Source organism: Anopheles cruzii, chromosome 3 (assembly GCF_943734635.1).
Source record: "Anopheles cruzii chromosome 3, idAnoCruzAS_RS32_06, whole genome shotgun sequence".
NCBI lineage: Eukaryota > Metazoa > Arthropoda > Insecta > Diptera > Culicidae > Anopheles > Anopheles cruzii.
In genome coordinates, this window is record NC_069145.1 from 39,107,033 (window position 1) to 39,126,563 (window position 19,531).

Genomic DNA, 19,531 nt, shown 5'->3' on the forward strand with positions numbered 1-19,531 from the left:
TCAATAACTTTAGCACCAAGTAAAATGATGTTGAAGGTTTTGGCACAATGCCATTTTTGTGGCATTTGTTTCTTAAAGACTGGCAATGTATCTCAACCTTTAGGTGAAAATTTGAAACACCTTATTTACAACTCTTCCTTACAGTGAATAAAATGTGAACTGTCTCATATGCCGAAACGTGGATAAATTCACTTCATACAAATACAATGCGCTGTACTGTCGTTATCAATCAGACTTCAACCCAGATTTTTAGCTATCAAGCTATTTATAAAAACCTGACAAACTTTCTTAATTAAGTACAGTTACATAGTTAAGTTTCTTTCTGGTTTTTTTAAGAAATTTTGACGCAAAATTTGGGCTTTCTCCCTTTTTTAAATGGACCGTTGCACTGTTAGCATATTGCTATGCTTACATCTACACGGAAACACGGAATTTCCTTTGCTACATTTAGGAAACACAAGATATTTGAACTGATTATTTCAAGAATTCGAGTTGTTTAAAAAAAGCTTCGCAAACATGTGTGTATACAATATAGTTCGTGAATGATTTATTTTCCACCAACCTGTAGTAGGACTTTAAATTTAACATATACCTTAGACCGAACACCAGTTTTCCCCATTCTTCTTTGCTGGCGTCCAACGCTACTGTTTCCGATAAGATTCGGTGATATGCTCGTAGCCGAGTTTCAAGAGGTACTGGAAAGATTTGCTCTTTGTCAAAGCGCCCAGCTCGGGGGCATTCAGGAAGCTTTCCAGTGGTGGAAGGAAGTTTTCGAGCTCGCCGTCCATGATGTAGCACAGATCAATCAGTTTGAAAAACAGCATCGTCTGCATTGTGTCAAGGGGTGCGCTTTGATTGTATTCTTCCCACGAGTCACGCTGAATGGCTGCGCACCAGATTTTCTGTCGTACCTCCATCGGCTCCTCGACAAAGTTGAGCAATGAAAGCGCGTACCGGAATTCCTTTTCACTCGCTTTACTGTATTCGTCGGCGATGAAGAGCTGTTAGCGGAAGAGAAGAGGGCAAATTAGAAACATCCTAGAACTAATTCAAAATTCATTTCAATCCACTTACGTCAACCATTTCCTCTGGCGTAAGAACCTTCACGTGCTTGGTGTCATAACCGTAAATGTCCAGCACTTCGGAGGGTATGTTTTCCTGAACCTCAATCAGCTCCAGCTCAGAGTTGATATTATCGAGCTGTACCTGATACCGTTCACCTTCGGCCGCCAGCAAACACAGTTTGGCCAGGCAGAGCATGATGCGCTTTCGGGTCAGTAATTCGCGTTCACGTTGCCCCAAATCGAACAGCACTTGCCCGGCTTGCGCGAGCTCGCCATTGAACACTAGCTGAATCCATGCCATCGAAGGGTGGTCGACCAGGAAGCGGGCAAGGGCGGCTTGGTTATTCTTGAAGCGGTGCAGTATGTCCCCCTGTTTGTTCTCCCGCATGTGCCAACTGATGGCAAACTGCGAAAAGTCGTGCTCCTTGTAGCGTTCGATGTACTCTTCCAGCCGCTCTTGGTTGTTGGTTTTGTCGCAAATTTCTACCAACGTCTGAAAGTCGAGGTACTTTTCCGCCAGCTTGGCGGCCAATTCGTACTGTTCTTCCTCCACTGTTTGGGATGAATATAAAGGAAAACAGATAATACAATTAAACACACTCTTGCTCCGACTCAGTCGTTTCCTCAATTTGTGTCATCCTTACCCAGTGGATAGATGAGATCGCTTCGCTGCGATTCGTACTGCTGGCGCAGAACGGCATACTTCTCTTCGTCTCGCACACTCTCCAGGTAATTTTTGCGACCATCCAGCACGTAGTCAACCAGATCCGTCAGATGTTTGAAGTGTTTGACCCGAAACTCCGGTTCCGCCGTCCCTTTGATGCCGTGCCGTATAGTAGTGGCGATCATGCGTAGCAAAACGTCGCGTAAACCCATCTTTCCCGGGGCAGCCGTCCATGGTACATACTCATAACGGTCACGAACTTCTTCACGGGTAACAAATTGTTCCGTTTTCCCTTCACGGTACTTTATCACCTCCTGCAGGACGGATAGCACGATCGTGTTCACTTCGACCAGAGCCGTCTGAATTTGCACGGAACTTAGCTCCTGGCGAACATATTCATCGACCAGCTCGCTGAGCACCTGGAACAGTTCTTCCAGGCGGCTCGTTTGGGCGTAGAACACATCCTGCGGCGTCAGGTTCGGAAATGGGACGGTGCGAGCGGTTTGCCGCAGTGTGAGTGCTATCGCTTCGTCGATCAGCCGAGTGTGACTGTTGTGCAGACACTTGAGGCCGATAGCGGCCACAATCTTTTCGCCAACGTCCGCCAAGCAGAGGGCAGTGGGACGAACGCCACCCGAACTGGAGTCCGAACGGCTGACCGCACTCAGGCGCTCCCAAAGACCGCGGTTGTGCAAAAACTCAATAAACTGCACGAAGGCAACATTTTTCTCGCGCAGCTGCTGTATGATCTGCATTGAGGTAGATGATCCAAGCGCGTAGCGATTGGTAACCTCCCAGCGTGGATCGGCCGCAGGTGTATCGTCAGCCAGATCGATCGCTATCTTCAGCACGACTCGATCGAGCATACCATCGACGCTCAAGTCTTGCTGATCGAACGATTCTAGCAGCGATCCGATTAGCTCATCCGCTGCCCCAGTGTTGCGCTTAATGTGATAAATGAAAGCAGCCTTAAGCTGATGGACCGGATCTTGCTGTTCGTCGGCCGAGGCCGCCAGCTCGTCCGGATCCAGCTCAAACAGTACCAGATTGCCCGCGTTTGTGGTAGCCGGTGCAAACATCATCGATTGCTGCAACAAAACGGTCGAATCGGCCGCCAGCGAAACGTTCGGAGTGAACACGTCCGAAGCGATGGAAGTGTTGAACATGTCGCTCGGGTCAAAATCGGATGGTGTCACTACCAGCATACCGTTGAGCCGTGTGAAAAAGAGCGGCGTGTTTTGGAAACAGTTGCCAATCAAAATCGTATCTTCGCGTGCATGAAACTCGATCTTTTCCACCTCCTCCGACGGCGGGCTCTCGCTGCCACCGGAACCGGTCAGTGCCACCGGAAAAATGCATCGCTCATTGTACACGTACGCAATACTTCGGTTGGCAATGAACCTAAAATCGATCAGCTCCGCCAGGCGCTCGGCACTGTAGAAGCCCTGGTAGCGCATGATGGTCGTCTCCTTGAGCGTGAATGTAGCGTCCGCTTCGAAGATGATCGTCATCAGCGCGTAGTGCACGTGCTGGGACCGTAGCTGGTTGACGGCGGCGGACAGAATGACAACACCCCGATCGGTGGGTTGCATGTCGAGCGCCCACAGCTCGATCTCCGACACATCCCGGCCATTCCACAGCTTTTGGTGGTAGAAATCGCGCATCTTTTTCATTATATCGGCATCCTCGGCCAGAAACCGCTCGAACGCATTGTGCGGCTGCAAAGCCCACCGTTGTATCCAACGATCTGCCAGCACCGTCACGTGCCACTCGCTATTCGAAATTTTCTCGCAACTGATTTTAACCAATTTCTACAAGGGAACCGCAACGGTTACTAGGTGAATGGGGTGTTTCGCCTACCATGGCCTACTTACGTTTTCCCGATCCTGGGTGCTGTGCATTCCGATGAAAATCGAAGAAAACCGTTTTCCGATGCCACCCAAAAAGCCGGACGGTGATTTCACCAGGCGTGGCACGATCGTGTACCGGCCGTTCTGAAGGTGCACATTCAGTCGCACCAAGCTGCAGGTGGTCGTGGCCAACACAAACTCCTGCCCACCGAGACCGATCAGTTGCTCGAACTCTTGGCCTTCCAGAATGTTGCACTCGTCGATCGATGACCCATCGTGGGCAATCGATTGCCAATAGCGCACATCACCGGCCGGTGAAACCGCCAAGCAAGACGCCATTTGGTGACCGTCATTCACGAACACCGTAACCAGTGTCGCCTTATGTCCGATGTCGCAGTGCGGTAGCGTCAACTGTCGGCACTGACTGGCGTACTGGCGTCGCGGTGTCGGGAAATGGTCGCTACAAGCGAAACCCCCTCCGACCGGTTTCTGGGCGGAACTTTGGTCCCGATACTGCCACACAAACAACCGGCGACCCTGCACCAGCCAAGCCCAACCGTTCGCGTTGTAGTTAACCGACAGCTGGACCGTTTTTTCGTTGAAAGTAAGCACTTCCGTCACTTGCACTGGCAACGGCAAGCCATACGATTCGAGCAAGTTGTACTCGGACTTTGCCACGACGCGCAGGCTGGACACATTGGAGCGGGATGACATACTGTAGCGACTGAAAAGAGCGAGGGGAGGATTTTAGGCGTGCAACACGATTGGGAATTATATTAATTTGCCTTACCCAGAGCCCTGTCGGGCAAAGGTGCTGGTGTTGTTTGATCGGCCACCACCAGAGAACAGCGAACCACCGAGCGACTGGCGCGATCTGGAGACGGAACTGTTTTTCATTGACGCCGCCGCCACGGGAACAGTAAACGACCGATCCATGGTGCAGTATGGCCCTTTAAATGGTACAACGTGACGTGCATGAACTTTGTGCGTTCGGTGCCGGCACCGACTGGCAGCTTTGGACCGCGCGAACAGCTCAACCAGGCGACCGCCTTCATAGACGGATCTGTCGTGTATGGGTCGGACGTAGAGCGCATGAAGTCGCTTCGCTCCGGTGACGGAGGCCGGCTCCGGATGCTGCGCACACCGGATGGGCGAGATTTGTTGCCCGTGTCCACCGATCCGGAGGATGGTTGCAATGAGGAAAAGATGAATGCCGCTGGCAAGTATTGCTTCGAGTCGGGTGACACTCGTGCAAACGAGAACCTCCACCTCACCTCGATGCATCTGATCTGGGCTCGACATCACAACAGCCTGGCCGCCGGGTTGGCCAAGGAGAACCCCGGCTGGGACGATGAACGGTTGTTCCAGGAAGCGAGACGCATTTTGGCAGCCCAGATGCAGCACATTACGTACAGCGAGTTCTTGCCGGTGATTTTCGGCAACGAAACGGCCAGCAGAATGGGCATTCTTCCGGATTCGGAAGGTGGCGACGACACGTACAATGCGTCGGTTGATCCGTCCATAGCGAACGTATTCGCCGGGGCAGCCTTCCGCTTTGCGCACACCCTGCTGCCAGGATTGATGAAGAGAACGCGCAATCCGGTGGGCTCCAGTTCGGGCATCGAGCTGCACAAAATGTTGTTCAATCCGTACTCGCTGTACGCAGCGACGGGGCTGGACGATGCCCTGGGTGGTGCCATTAGCACCGCACTGGCCAAGTACGATCCGCTTTTTTCAACCGAGCTCACCGAGCGGCTGTTTGAGAAGGCCGACGAGCGTTTGCTACACAATCATCCGTGCGGGTTGGACCTGGTGTCGCTCAACATTCAGCGGGGCCGAGACCATGGCCTGCCGGGCTACCCGCACTGGCGACGACATTGCCATCTAACGCCGGTCGATACCTGGGACGATCTGGAACGCATCACCGACCCATCGTCATTCCGGCAGATGCAAACAATCTACGGAGAACCGGCAAACGTGGACGTTTACTCCGGCGCGCTGAGTGAACCGCCGATAAAGGATGGCATCGTGGGTCCACTGCTCGCCTGTCTGCTGGGTGACCAGTTTCTACGCCTGAAGCAGGGTGACTCGTTCTGGTACGAGCGTCGGCACGGTCCGCAACGATTTACCGAAGGTACGAGCCTGGGGAAAACTTAGACACGACGAGCAACGGGACTAACTTTATCTGCTTCTCTCTCCCAGAACAACTCCGGCAAATCTATGATACAAAGCTGTCCAGCATCATTTGTCGCAACTCGGACCAAATAGCCCATTCGCCGGTGTATCTGATGAAAAAATCGGATGCAAAGGCAAATCCTGACGTCGACTGCAAACAATTGGATACGTTCGACTTTGCTCCGTTCCACGAGAACCGAGCACATCAGTACAGTAAGAGTAAGTTGGCCACGGATCGTATGAAGGTGCTGGTCCTACAACCGAAGCACCCGTCAGAAGAACCTTCCACCGATATGCCACAGGCGGAACCAGTTACGATCACCACCAGTGAACTACCCACAACCGTGAGTGAGGAACCAACGACAATGACAGTCCCTATCGCTACTCCTGCGGCATAAAAGGTAGGGAATGTTAATTAATGTTATGCTATTGTTTTAAACTATTGGCCATTGTTGGAAATTTGACGTATGCAAAAACATATGTTGCTATGTGTAGTATACATTTTACAATCATTTCCCATAATAGTCCAGGAGACTGGTCTAACAATACATGGACAAATAGACAGAATCAATGAACACATATAGTGATGATTAAAATGCTATTTTTTCAGTAACTATACTCATACAAAGTTTAAATTCTTTAATCTAAATCATGATCGCAAACGTATCACCGATTTGTCCAACCAATGAGTTAAGTGCAGGCATTTAATTACGTGCAAGAGGCAAATATTTGCGGAACTTCGATAATGACTGAAAATTAACGGAAGCTACTGGTTACTGAATTTAGCCTGGCTTAAAGTTTCATTCTTGTGTCTCAATTTACGAAACTTTAAACTCGTAGAGCGGAACTGCAAAAGATGGTTCAAACCGATGTATCGCTATGTGTTCATATCGATAGAACAACTGTTTGGAAACTCGGTTTGTTCTTCTTCAACCGATTTTTGAACAGAATAGAGTCAAAAATGCTACATTTTGATCCTTCGTTTTGCAGTCTTATAGTTTTATTGTTTATATTTAAATTTTTCACTAGAATTTATCACGCATACATTAGGACAGTTCTTGTTATTCTACATTTTAAATTGTACTTTTAAATCTGAATCGCACAAAATGGTATTGGAAAACCGAGGAACTGCTTTTATGAACTGAAGATAGATAAGTCATTCACATGTTTTGCGCACTTTTTAGGTGTATAAATGAGTTTCTACGAAATAATTTCATGACATCTCTTAACAGTCTTATGGTTCCACAAAACAGTGGTTGAGTCAAAAAACGTTGATTTATTAGAAAGATCAATTCCTGCCAGGGCGGCCTTATCACCGAATATGCTGCTGGTTGACAAACGGCAGATAGATAAACCCGATTGTTATTTTGTTTCAGTTTAGATTATCCTTCCGCGTGTCCTTTGCCCGCCGAGCCCACCCAGCAGTTGTTGCTAAAGTGCAATTATTGACAACAGCTTAAGCAATTGTTTAAAAATAATAAATAATAATAAACCAATTTATATCTCCAATTTGTGGCAGTATGGCGAGAACTCGTGCCAGTCACTATCTAATTGATTACTAAACGACCACAAATGGTATCACTTGTTCCCATTTTCTTCTGGACTTAGTTCGTTTTCCACAGAGGGTCGAGTTTTTCCCGCTACAGTCAGCGGATTCGCACACACAGGCAAGCGAGAGCACGTGGTGAAGCTTGCGACTGTGTTTGTAGCTTGGTTCGCTACTTCGAAGCTGGACACTGGAAGGGTATCGAAGCTAGACGGGCGGCGACTAATTAAAAGGACTGCCGACGCACACGCGCCTTAAGTCTCGTTGTTTCCGCTTTAGTCTGTCCCGCTCGCCCTGTCCCGTTCACTCTAATGAACGGCCGTTATCTTACATAGCACCGCTTCCCAGGTCGAGAAATCTAAACAAACCCGTACACCGTCTGCCGTACACCAGTCTGTGTGTGTCACCGTCTGCCGGAGCAGAGAGCATTTTCCCGAAGACCACCCCCGCGCGTGGGAGGTACATAGCGTCGGGCGCCTATTAGCTGTTAGAGTGGTCTGCAGCGGCACCGAAGCATCCCCGCGGGCGCCGCCCCGGATCCCCGCACAATTAGTCGTGGTTCGGTCGCAATTTTCCTGGCGACCTACTCGGCCGTGCTGGGCGCCTGGTCGAATGGCCGCTTAATGAGTGAGACTACGGCGAGTTGCCCGGGCGAGCGCACTCTGTCCGTTGCGGGATGTTGCCGCGAAGCAACACTCCTACTCCGCCGGATGGGGTGCGCTCTCATGCGCTGGAAGCGTAAGGAGGGGACATTCGGTGTACGGCTGCGTAGCACTTTCCCCCGTTCCCATTGACGTCGGTTGCTAGAGTGAGGGGCGCTCCAGCGAGGAGCACTGTGAGCATTAATTAATGCTCTGCTCTGTGGTAGGTGATGTTCCGGACCAAACAGACAACAGCTCGAGGAGTACATAACCAGAAGAACCAACGGACAGTAGTGAGAAAGAGCGAAGGAAGCGCGTATTAATTATTTTCTTTTTACGGCGCGAAACCAACCAGATCACAGGGGTTATCAATTTTCGCCGATAGATTAGAACTGGTTTATCGGCGGATTTTTACCTGACAACTTCCTGAGAGTGGGTTGGGAAAGAGTTTCTGCGAAATCAGAAATGTTACTAATCACAAATGGGTCCTTCTTTTATTTTCAGGCTCACCGTTTGACAGTGAAACCGTGCGATAATCGAGGTGACCAGGGAAACGGTGCGAAACACGTCTCGCGTGTATTCGTTGCGTGTTGTTTGAGGGAAATTGAAGGGCGACTCGTAAATAAACCAATGGTTCCCTGTCGAAAATGTCGGCTTTTTGTTTGACTTTACTAATTGATTCCAACACTGCGAAGTAATAGTTGATAAAAAGGCACATTAGAAATAATCAATAATATAGGGTGAGCCACGTAAGCTGCACTTTTTCGATTGGCTATATAAAAAAGGCTGATTATTTTTCGATGCTTAAACATTTATTTGAAAGGTAGATTCTTAAAATTTATGTATAAAATACTCATTATGTTGCAGAAAATTCTTTTGGTTGGGCAGAATGAAAAATTCATTTCCAAAGTGGTAGGTCGTCAACTCATTCGTCAAAAGCTATTTGAAGCTCATTTCCACTTCGTTGTCTATGCTAATAAGCAGTATTGTGGTTCAGAAAACCCACAGATCTTGCAAGAGAAGCCAATGCACCCAAAACGAGAGACTGTTTGGTGCGGATTTTGGCTGATTGGTTCCTAGGCGAAATTGAAGCTGAGAACTTGGACGGCATTTGGTTTCAACAGGACGGCGCTACGTGCCATACAGCGACAGCCATAATCGATATTTATGTTACGCGAACAAAACAGTAACTATTGACAACCTCAAAACCCTAATTCAAGTTGCTATTGCCGAAATAAGACCAGATACAATCGAAAATGTACTCTAGAAAAGGTCGACCGAATGGGCTACTGCCAAACCTATTGTGGTGGACATTTGACCAAAATTGTTTTTCATTAAAAAAAATGAAGAATGTATCTTTCAAATAAAAGTTCAAGCATCGAAAAATATTAAGTCATTTTTTATAGCCAAATGAAAAAGTGCAGCTTACGTGGCTCACCCTTTAATACTGAATTAATAACGAATTTAAACTATGTTGATTCTCGATAGTCATTCAAATTTCGCAACGGCCATTAGCCAATGTTGCTCGTTACTGTGTAACCCAAGTAGCTCCCCAAGCAGGTGTCCGCTTTCTTGATGGCTGACTTCTAACCTTGCCGGTTCTATCGGCAAAGTTCTCATGCAACGCACCATGAAAGCCCGCAAGCCTGCCGCCGGCATCAAGACTAATTAATTATTCTGCTTCTAATTAGTCATCGGCATGCCCTGCTGAAACGTACCGCGTTAAGACTGTGCAAGTGTGTTAGGGCCAAGAAATTTTCCCAGCCCGTTGTGTGTGTGTGTGTTAGTGCGTTACTCATTAAGTCAAGATTTCACCCGGAGCGCAGATTCACCAAGAGGAGAGCAGGTCGCCCGCTTCGGGCTGCGAGTACATAGAGGCCCAACCCGGTTGCCAGAGAACGAAAGAAGTCCTAGCGAAATAGCAGGCCACTCCGATGTCTCGGAAGACACAATTCCCCAACCCGCCCGCCGGCCGGCCAGCCAGTTCTCGAGTATGGCACCGTGCGTCGCGTTCACCGCTGATCCGATAAGATGATGCTTACCGGAGTCGTGTCCGCCTGAGTAAAAGGGGGAAAATCGGTTATGTACAACGACGCGCCAACGGCTGTCGATCTAAGAATGGGCCCCCCTCAGTGCTGCCAGGGTACATAGCCGTGCCGACCGTCTGCTTGTATGCGTTCCATGGCGACTGGTGGAGACATCTTCGGTTCGCGGTTTGGGGCGGTGGGGACATTAATTAAAACCAGGCCGGGGAGGCATGGGTTTCGGATTCGCAAGACAAAGACATGACTCGTCGTGTTTCGCCTTCGGTGTCCCGGTTCTTTTTCACCCGCCTCTTTCTTTTCAGTTATATCGATCCATGAAGCTGATGACGCGCCGATAGACCAGCGAGTCCGCATCGATGGCCCAGGTGAAGTCGAGATGGTTCCAGTTGGGATCCGACACCCGGAACAGACCGATCGAGTTGCTGATGGCGGCATGCAGCTCACGCACATCGACCACCGCCGCCAGCCAATCGTTGTCACCGTAATGGAGCGCCACCGGGGCGGTCACGCGGTTCAGCGGATAGTTCGGTGGGCTGATGGAACCGTAGCGGATGAGGTTGAGGGCGAGTCCGTAGTCGTACTGACGGAAGCGGCCCGAGTTGTAGCCTTGCGCGTAGTGGATCAGCTGATTGACGGAGGCGCCCGCCGGAGTGTGCGACAGAATGGTCGGCAGCATGGTGCGGTTCAGCTGGGGTGAGTTGAAGCCGCCAATCAGGAAGAGCACGTTGGCGCACACCTCCTGGAAGAGGGCCTGGTCGCGGCACAGCAGCTGGCCGCCGAGCGTCATCATGTCACTGCTGGGCAGAAATTCGTTCACACCCAACATACGCATAATCCACTGTAAAGGAGCAAATGGCACGGTATAAGTACCAATTCAAAGGCTTAACCCACAGGTTTGACTTACATCGAGCGAGTCCACGAAGGGGGCAAACGCACGCACGAACGGTGACCGCAGGTTGCTCATGAAGGCGACCGGGGCAAGGGCATGCATCGACCGGATACGCTGATTGTACTCCGGCCGCAGTGACGTCATGATGAAGAAAGAAGTGGTGCCCTGCGAGTGACCGGCGTACTGCAGCGACGTTTGTCCGGTGTGCCCGAGCGCGTAGTCGATCATGGCCGGTAGATCGAAATATCCGATCTCGTGCCAACTAAAGTCCCAGAAGTCCGTATTGCGCGCATCCGGATCGTGGAAGATGTGGCGCCGCGAGTTGGTGTTACCACGGGCGTTACCCAGCCACACGTCGTATCCAGCGTCAACGAGCATGTAAGCGAGAGCCTTGCCCGGCCCCAGAATAACCCAATCGGCCGACGAACAGAGCAGACCGTGCTGAACAAAAGCGACGTGCTTGCCGTTGCGTGGAGGATTGGCCGGACTGCCAGGGATGCGGAACATGGTCAGAATGTAACCATCGGCCGTCGTCACCTGGTGCTCCTCGAGGAGGTACCCATCGTTGACGACGATTTCAGCGGTCAGCTTGGAGATATCGAGCGGCTGTGGTCCGTTGCCGGCACGCCACGCAATCACGTCGCGGATCGTAGAAGCCTGTGCCAGTGCCAGCACACTGGCCAGGGCCACAATAGCCCACGTACTTCCACTGTTCAGCATCATACTCAGCGTGGTGGTCCTGCACTAACTGTGCTCGTCCAGGTGGCTAATCCTTCTTTATACGCCAGGTGCCGTAGGTTCCAATCACTGTAATCTCCGGCCCCACCGCAATCTGCACCCGAAATTAAGACCATTGCTACCTCACACAGGGAACTATCTTATCGGGCCCTATTTTCGTGAAAGCTAGTACAGTTGGTCTTTATTAATCCGCACGGTCCTATCAGCGGCAGACCCCCACCGGCAGCCGAATCGCCATTAGCAGATATCCGCATCAATTGTACCGATTCATGAAGCTAATCACCTGCTCGTAAACGAAAGAATTTGCGTCGGTACCTTAGACAAAGTCCAGATGGTTCCAGTGCGGATCAGATACCCGGAACAGTCCAATCGAGTTCGGTAGACGGGAGTGCAGTTCGCGTACGTCCGGCACACCGGCGAGCCAGTCGTTATCGCTATAGTGGAGCGCGACCGGCGCGGTCACACGGTGCAGCGGATAGTCTGGCGGGCGGACGGCATCGTATCGGATCAGGTTAAGCGGTAATCCAAAGTCGTACTGCCGGAAGCGGCCCGAGTTGTAGCCTTGCGCGTAGTGCGCCAACTGATTCACCGAAGCACCCGCCGGAGCGTTCTCCAGCAGGGCCGGAATGATCGAGCGGTTGAGTTGCGCTGAGTTGAAGCCGCCGATCAGGAAGATCACGTTGGCGCACACCTCCTGGACGGGTGCCTCGTCCTGGCAGACGCGTTGTCCGCCGAGAGCCAACATCTCGTTGCTGGGCAGGAACTCGTTCACTCCGAGCATGTTCATGATCCACTCGATCTGGTTGACGAAGGGCGACAACGCACGCACCACCGGGGATCGCAGGTGGCTCATGAAGGCAACCGGTGCCAGCGCTTGCATCGAGCGGATCTTCTTGTTGTAGTCCGGCCTCAGCGAAGCCATCACGAAGAAGGACGTAGTTCCTTGCGAATGACCCGCATACTGCAGCGACGTTTGGGCGGTGTTCCCGAGCGCGTAGTCAATCATGGCCGGTAGATCGAAATATCCGATCTCGTGCCAACTAAAGTTCCAGAAGTCCGTATTGTGCGCATCCGGATCGTGGAAGATGTGGCGCCGCGAGTAGGTATTGCCACGGGCATTACCTAGCCACACGTCGTATCCAGCGTCAACAAGCATGTACGCGAGAGCCTTGCCCGGCCCCAAAATAACCCAATCGGCCGACGAACAGAGCAGACCATGTTGCAGGAACGCCACATGCTTACCGACTCGCGGAGGATTGGCCGGACTGCCAGGGATGCGGAACATGGTCAGAATGTAGCCATCAGCCGTGATAACCTGGTGCCGCTCGAGCAAGTAGCCATCGCGCAGGATAATGTCGGCGGTAGAGTTGGCTGGCATATCGTACGGCTCCTGGGGAACGGCAACTACTGCAGTAACCGCACCGGCTATAAGAACCACCGCCAGTAAGGCAACTTCCAGTCGTGTCATTTGCTTTGCCCGATTAAAAACGATCTCTATTAAAGTACACTTTTTTCTCTGCCTTCGCCGGCGCTCGGGCCATGCACTTTTATAGACAGTCGCCCCCGGTCCGGTCGCATCCAACCACTGTCCAATTCCGCGCCAGCAGAGGGGCCCAAATTGATGGCAATCTTATCAATGCAGCTTCCTAGTGGATTACCGGAGCCTAAATATAGTTATGACCAGTAGTGACGACACCCAATATCCAATCTCATGTCCTCTCACAGCGACAAATAGACAGCCGCGACAAATAGACTCAGTATGAGTTAATCCGATAACCTGTAAACCGATATAACCAAAGAATTTGGAAAATAAACCAACTCTCGATTTGCTACCGAGTTAGACAACACGTGATTTCGAGCACAACCTATAATTAGCGCAGCCGTACGGAGTCGGTTGAGTGATAGTCTGTGATAAGAGTGGAAAAAACACGAACTTAAAAATCGTGATTAGAGTTATGCCGAGAAAATAACACAGTTATTTAATCATTCGCAACATGCAGATATTTTGTGGTCGTGAAATTGACTACGCTACACACGACAGTAAAAACAAAAACTCATTGCTCCGCCAGTGCCAGCACACTGGCCAGGGCCAGAATGGCCCACGTACTTCCACTGCTCAGCATCATACTCAGCGTGGTGGTCCTGTATTAACTGTGCTCGTACAGGTGGTCAATCCTTCTGATAGTAGACATCGACCTGAGATGAGAGTCGTTGATTAATAAACGAGAGCTACAGACGTTTATTCTAACTGTGGTCATAGAACCCCCAAACTTCTTTATAAAAGGTGGCGTCGGTCCAATCACTCTAATCTCCGGACCCACCGCAATCTGAACCCGTAATCAGGACCAACGCTACCTCACACACGGAAGTATCTTATCGGGCCTTATTTTCGAACAAACGCCACCAGCAGAGACCACAGGTGAAAGCTAGTACATTTGGTGTTTATTAATCCCCGCGGTCCTATCAGCGGCAGACCCCCACTGGTCATCAGCAGATATCCGCATCAATTGTACCGATTCATGAAGCTAATCACCCGCTCGTAAACGAACGAATTTGCGTCGGTGCCCCAGACAAAGTCGAGATGGTTCCAGCGCGGATCGGTCACACGGAACAATCCAATCGAGTTCGACAGATGCGAGTTCAGTTCGCGCACGTCCGGTACACCGGCGAGCCAGTCGTTATCGCTGAAGTGCAGCGCGACCGGCGCGGTCACACGGTGCAGCGGATAGTCTGGCGGGCGGACGGATCCGTAGCGGATCAGGTTGAGCGTTAGCCCAAAGTCGTACTGGCGGAAGAAGCCCGTGTTGTAGCCTTGACCGTAGTGGACTAGCTGATTCACCGAAGCACCCGCCGGAGCGTTCTCCAGCAGGGCCGGAATGATCGAGCGGTTCAGCTGTGGAGAGTTGAAGCCGCCGATCAGGAACAGCACGTTGGCGCACACCTCCTGGAAAGGTGACTCGTCCTGGCAAAGGCGCTGTCCACCGATAGTCAACATCTCGCTGCTGGGCAGGAACTCGTTCACTCCGAGCATGTTCATGATCCATTCGAGCTGGTTGACGAAGGGCGCGAACGCACGCACGAACGGGGACCGCAGGTTGCTCATGAAGGCGACCGGTGCCAGCGCTTGCATCGAGCGGATCTTCTTATTGTAGTCCGGCCGGAGCGAAGCCATCACGAAGAAGGACGTAGTTCCTTGCGAATGACCCGCATACTGCAGCGACGTTTGACCGGTGTGTCCGAGCGCGTAGTCAATCATGGCCGGTAGATCAAAGTATCCGATCTCGTGCCAACTAAAGTCCCAGAAGGCCGTGTTGCGCCCATCGGGGTCGTGGAAGACGTGCCGTCGCGAGTTGGTATTGCCTCGGGCGTTGCCCAGCCACACGTCGTACCCGGCGTCAACGAGCAGGTACGCGAGAGCACGACCCGGTCCCAGGATGACGTAGTCGGCCGACGAACTAAGCAGTCCATGTTGCAGGAACGCCACATGCTTACCGACCCGCGGAGGATTGGCCGGACTGCCAGGGATGCGGAACATGGTCAGAATGTAACCATCGGCCGTGGTCACCTGGTGCCGCTCGAGCAAGTAGCCATCGCGCAGGATAATGTCGGCGGTAAAGTTGGCCGGCACATCGTGAGCCAGTCGCAGGAACGGCTCCCGGGGGACGGGAACTCCTGCAGTAACCGCCCCGGCTAATAGCACCACCGCTAGTAAGGCGACTTCCAGTCGGGTCATTTGCTTTACCCGATTAAGAACGATTCCTAGTAAAGTACACTTTTTTATCTGCCTTCGCCGGCGCTCGGGCCATGCACTTTTATAGACAGTCGCCCCACGGTCCGGTCGCATCCAACCACTGTCAGCATTCAGCAGCAGCAGCAGAGGGGGCCAAATCGATTGCAATCTTATCGAGGCAGCTTCCTAGTGGATTACCGGAGCCTAAATTTAGGCCCAAAACAACCAAACGGCCTAGTCATGGCCGAAACCTTTGGAGCGTGCGGTTTTTTTATGAACCACCAGCTGGAGTTTACAAAATCCCTCATAGAGTTAGAATATCAACGATAGAATTACGATTAGTTGTGGTTACGTTAACTACGACTTTATTCTCCCAATTGACCCCATAACGGCCATCTCAATGTCGTTTCTTACGCACGCACCACTCTGTTTGTTTTGATTTTTAACTTTTAATCGGCCTACTCTGATCAACAGGTACGCTTTTTTTATTGGTTATCAGTAGCGCTTGATAGGAGCGCAATCGGGGAGAAGAAAAAAGCGTGCAAAAACTCTCCACGGCGGAAAGTGGAATCCGGAGCCCGTTTCTTATCTTATCAAACAAATGAAGTAAGTTGCTCGGTACCCTGGGGGCCTGGTAGTTGTTGTGGACATCATGGAACCCGCCACAGATTACATTGCGATAAGGCGAAGGCTTCGACTGTGTTCCGTGACGTGAGTCGACGAGATTGATAAGAGTTCTTCGGAGCACCTGGAGCAGCAGGTAACCTGCAACATTTGCTGCTTTCCTGTTCAAGAGATCTTGTTCGATATAAGGTATTGTGTCCCCGGTGGTATCATGCTATCGTGGTTCTGCGCGAATATTTAACATAAGATCTACATAATGGCGAAGATACGAAGAGAGTCTGCTGTGAGTCCCCTATGGCCTGATATTTGTACCTTAACGCACTACGTTGGTTTGGCATTCAAACAGTTCTCTAGAATCATTAAAATTCAAACCTTAAACTTTTTTGCCATTACAATATGGTAACGTATTTGTACGCAGGTTGATCTATCCTTGTAGACCTCACAGTTTGAAGGATACATTCGAGCAGCTTAAAATAAAGAGTCATCCTTTCGCAGCATGTTATTTTAAATCTGGTGACAATGAACAAAAGCTTACCCTCGCAAATAAGGTGCGATAAAACATAGAGATAAGGACAAATATTCGAGCGATTTAAAAAAAATAGTCATCAAACGATATAGGTAGCTCCTGTTTCGTTAACACATTATTGCAGGGAAACATATCTCATTCAGACGACCTATTCACAGATTTTTTGGAATTAGGAACTGTTTGCGATAGGATTGCGTAGATTTAAACGCGTCCACTTTCACACGTCGTCAGCCTCGCTCACGCGGTGCCCATATCGCGGCTAGTATCGCGTAATGAGCAGCGCGATTGGACAATATCTTATCCGATTGCCTGATGCTTGCGTAGGCCAGAGGCAATTGTTCCGCGGAATGATGGCCCTCGGAAAGCTCAGTAAGACTTTGGAACAGATGCTTACAACACCCAGCAATGCTGTGTCCGCTAAATCGCCCCACGGTAGGGTCGTATACCATTTTCTGTGCGTTACTTAGTCTCGTTGGGGTGTTGCCTGTAGCTACTGTCGCCCAGCTGACGGTACTGAACCAGATTCCGTACGGATTGCTGGACCATCTGATGCAGGTCTCGGCCACTTGGAATGCAACGAGCGTAACCGATCATGCTTGCCTCAATCAACTCGGTGTCTTTGCGGCATCGTTCGATTCGGGCGAAGCTTGGGCACTAACCAGTAAGTGTCGATCGAGAAGACAGACTGACCGGTCATACGGTTTTGATGCCTCACTCTCCGATCTCTCCGCTAGTGTTCGATTCGTGGGGCAAACATCCGGCTGGTGTGCTGTTCGGGAATGTGTTCGCGTTCGGTAACTTTGACCAGTGCCGCCGGTTGGTGCACCAGGGTGCCCTAACGATGGTGCGCGGTCAGCACTGCACGCTGTATGTGGATCTGAGCCAGGCCGGCATTCCGGTGCCGGCTCCCCTGCAGTATGGGGTCTGCATCCCGGACACGTGCGAACCACCGTTGGTGGCCGATCTTACCGGTGCGTACTTTGCGGCCAATCAGATGATGGTCGTGAATGGACCACAGCTCGATATGTTCTGCTATCGCGACGAGCACCGTCCCTTTCCGGCGGTTACAATCGTGGCGATGTAAGTAACTTCCGCGCAGCGAATTCACTTCCGGGGCCACGATTAACCGCGATCTTCTTCCTTTTTTAGCGTTCTTTTCTCGGCCTACGGCGCTTTGCTGCTGCTGGCGACGGTAGTGGAGCTCCTTTTTATTCACCACCGCCAGCAGGTACCCGGATTCGTGAAGCGCTTCTCGGCCTACACAAACCTGGGTCACGTGCTTCGCATAACGCCTCGGGCCGAAGGAAAGGACGGTGTGCTCGAGTGTGTCAACGGCATCCGGGCGCTGTCGATGCTGTGGATTATCGTCAATCACGTGCACGACTCAGCGCTCGGGTTGCCGACGTTCAACAGCCCCGTCCGTCAGGAGTACGCCGAGAGCTACTTCGGAGTGCTGTTCCACCGGCTGGGCGGTAAAGCGGTCGACATTTTCCTCATGCTCAGCGGCATGCTGGTGTCGATGAAGATGCTGCGCGAGCTGGAACGAGCGCGCCGGTTGAACGTCTTGGAACTGTGGTTGCATCGGATCGTACGCCTGACGCCCGCCTATGCGGCCCTGGTGCTGTTTGGCATTGCGTTCGTGGATTGGTTCGGCGAAGGGCTGCTCTATAAACTGGTCGCCAGTGAACTGCTGACGGCGTGCAATAAAAGCTGGTGGGGCGCCCTGCTGTACGTGCAGAACTACTCGCACTACACGTCGATGTGCTTCGCGCACACATGGTACCTTGCGGTGGACATGCAGCTCTATGTGGTCTCGCCGCTACTCATCTATCCGCTGTGGCGCTACGGTAAACGGTTCGTGCCGGCGATCGTCCTGCTTGCCCTGCTGTCGATCAGTTGCGTTTTCGCCACCTTCATGGTGAACGAATACCGGTTGAACCGTTCGGCTCCGCCGGGTGATGGACTGATGCCACGCAAAGCCTACCATCCGACCCATGCCCGCATGAGTGTCTGGCTGTTCGGGGTACTTTTCGGCTATCTGCTGCACCGTACGCGATCGGCACCGGTGAAGCTACCGACGGTGGCACTGGCAGCCGGATGGCTGCTGACGGCCGTGATCCTCGTCGTGACCGGATACGCACTGAAGCAGCTCTACATCGGTGACTATACGCGCATCGCGCTGGTGGCCGATGCGTTCTACGAGTCTCTACACCGCAGCTTCTGGGCCTTCGCCGTCATGTGGGTCATCTTCGTGTGCATCAACGGTCAAGGTGGGATCGTCGATCGGTTTCTTGGCTGCCCGCTGTGGCAACCACTTTCCCGGCTGTCCTACTCCATGTACCTGGTGCATATCGCCATCCAAGCGGTCACCCTCACGCTAGTCCTGCGCGACCCGGTTCACTTTAGCATCGTCAATCTGTTCTACACGGCGTTCGGGTTGATTTGCATCAGTGCGTTCGTCGGAACCGTGTGGTGCATTGCCTTCGAGTATCCTTTCTTCGGATTGGAAAAATATCTATTCAGACCGAACCGGGGTCACTCGAAGCCGGTTGCGACCACCGCTTCTTCTGGTGCGAACGAAGAGGAGCGTAAAGAAATGTGAGTGAGCGTACGTTTTTGTGAGTGTTTCTTTTTTATTAAAAAAATTACATTACTTTATTCGTATCCACTTGTGTACCTTTACAACGTTTTTCTACTATCATAAGGATATACGAGTTTTGTTGCTGTTTTTTTTCCTAAGACAAAATGAGATTCAAAACAAGAAGCAAAGAACCGAGGGGAGGGAAAATGCGTTTTGTGTTATTACAAGGCCGATCCGCCGACCGACTGTTGGACCGCCATCGGTTGGCATTTTGTGCAGTTATTTACATGCTTCTGGCTTACGATGCGAGCTTACTGCTATGTAACATTGTTCGGTTTTGGGTTTCGTAACGTAACAGCTCCGAATTTTTGAATCGAAATCAACGTAACGGACTCACATCGTTTCAACAAGTCTGATAGATGAATATTACTTTCTTCAACATGTTTTCTTCACAACAA

At 51.2% G+C, this 19,531-nt stretch overlaps 5 protein-coding genes and 1 pseudogene across 5 annotated transcripts; 2 read left to right on the forward strand and 4 right to left on the reverse strand.

Annotated features, from left to right (window-relative positions):
* Nucleotides 1-634: 634 nt before the first annotated feature.
* Nucleotides 635-4,514, reverse strand: LOC128271457 (nuclear pore complex protein Nup133). Its single transcript, XM_053008994.1, has 5 exons — nucleotides 4,369-4,514; nucleotides 3,603-4,302; nucleotides 1,709-3,539; nucleotides 1,075-1,616; nucleotides 635-1,001 (listed from the first exon to the last, which is right to left on the reverse strand). The coding sequence occupies exons 1-5, from the start codon at nucleotides 4,512-4,514 to the stop codon at nucleotides 642-644; spliced, it is 3,579 nt and encodes a 1,192-aa protein (XP_052864954.1). The 3' UTR covers nucleotides 635-641.
* Nucleotides 4,515-4,535: 21 nt separating this feature from the next.
* On the forward strand, nucleotides 4,536-8,581 carry LOC128271458 (peroxidasin; the record flags this gene model as incomplete). Its single annotated transcript, XM_053008995.1, has 3 exons — nucleotides 4,536-5,712; nucleotides 5,781-6,154; nucleotides 8,445-8,581. Coding segments are annotated over 2 exons (1,548 nt in total), but the record flags the coding sequence as incomplete, so codon positions are not given.
* A 1,702-nt stretch (nucleotides 8,582-10,283) lies between these two features.
* Nucleotides 10,284-11,597, reverse strand: LOC128272889 (lipase 3-like). Its single transcript, XM_053010772.1, has 2 exons — nucleotides 10,890-11,597; nucleotides 10,284-10,823 (listed from the first exon to the last, which is right to left on the reverse strand). Exons 1-2 carry the CDS (start codon nucleotides 11,595-11,597, stop codon nucleotides 10,284-10,286), a joined length of 1,248 nt encoding a protein of 415 aa, XP_052866732.1.
* A 268-nt stretch (nucleotides 11,598-11,865) lies between these two features.
* LOC128270366 (lipase 3-like) lies at nucleotides 11,866-13,080 on the reverse strand (annotated as a pseudogene).
* A 1,035-nt stretch (nucleotides 13,081-14,115) lies between these two features.
* Nucleotides 14,116-15,345, reverse strand: LOC128270368 (lipase 3-like). The gene has a single exon (XM_053007766.1). It carries the CDS (start codon nucleotides 15,343-15,345, stop codon nucleotides 14,116-14,118), a length of 1,230 nt encoding a protein of 409 aa, XP_052863726.1.
* Nucleotides 15,346-16,878: 1,533 nt separating this feature from the next.
* On the forward strand, nucleotides 16,879-19,094 carry LOC128270369 (nose resistant to fluoxetine protein 6-like). The gene is made up of 4 exons (XM_053007767.1): nucleotides 16,879-16,924; nucleotides 16,983-17,153; nucleotides 17,227-17,572; nucleotides 17,642-19,094. Exons 1-4 carry the CDS (start codon nucleotides 16,879-16,881, stop codon nucleotides 19,092-19,094), a joined length of 2,016 nt encoding a protein of 671 aa, XP_052863727.1.
* The last annotated feature ends 437 nt before the right edge of the window (nucleotides 19,095-19,531 follow it).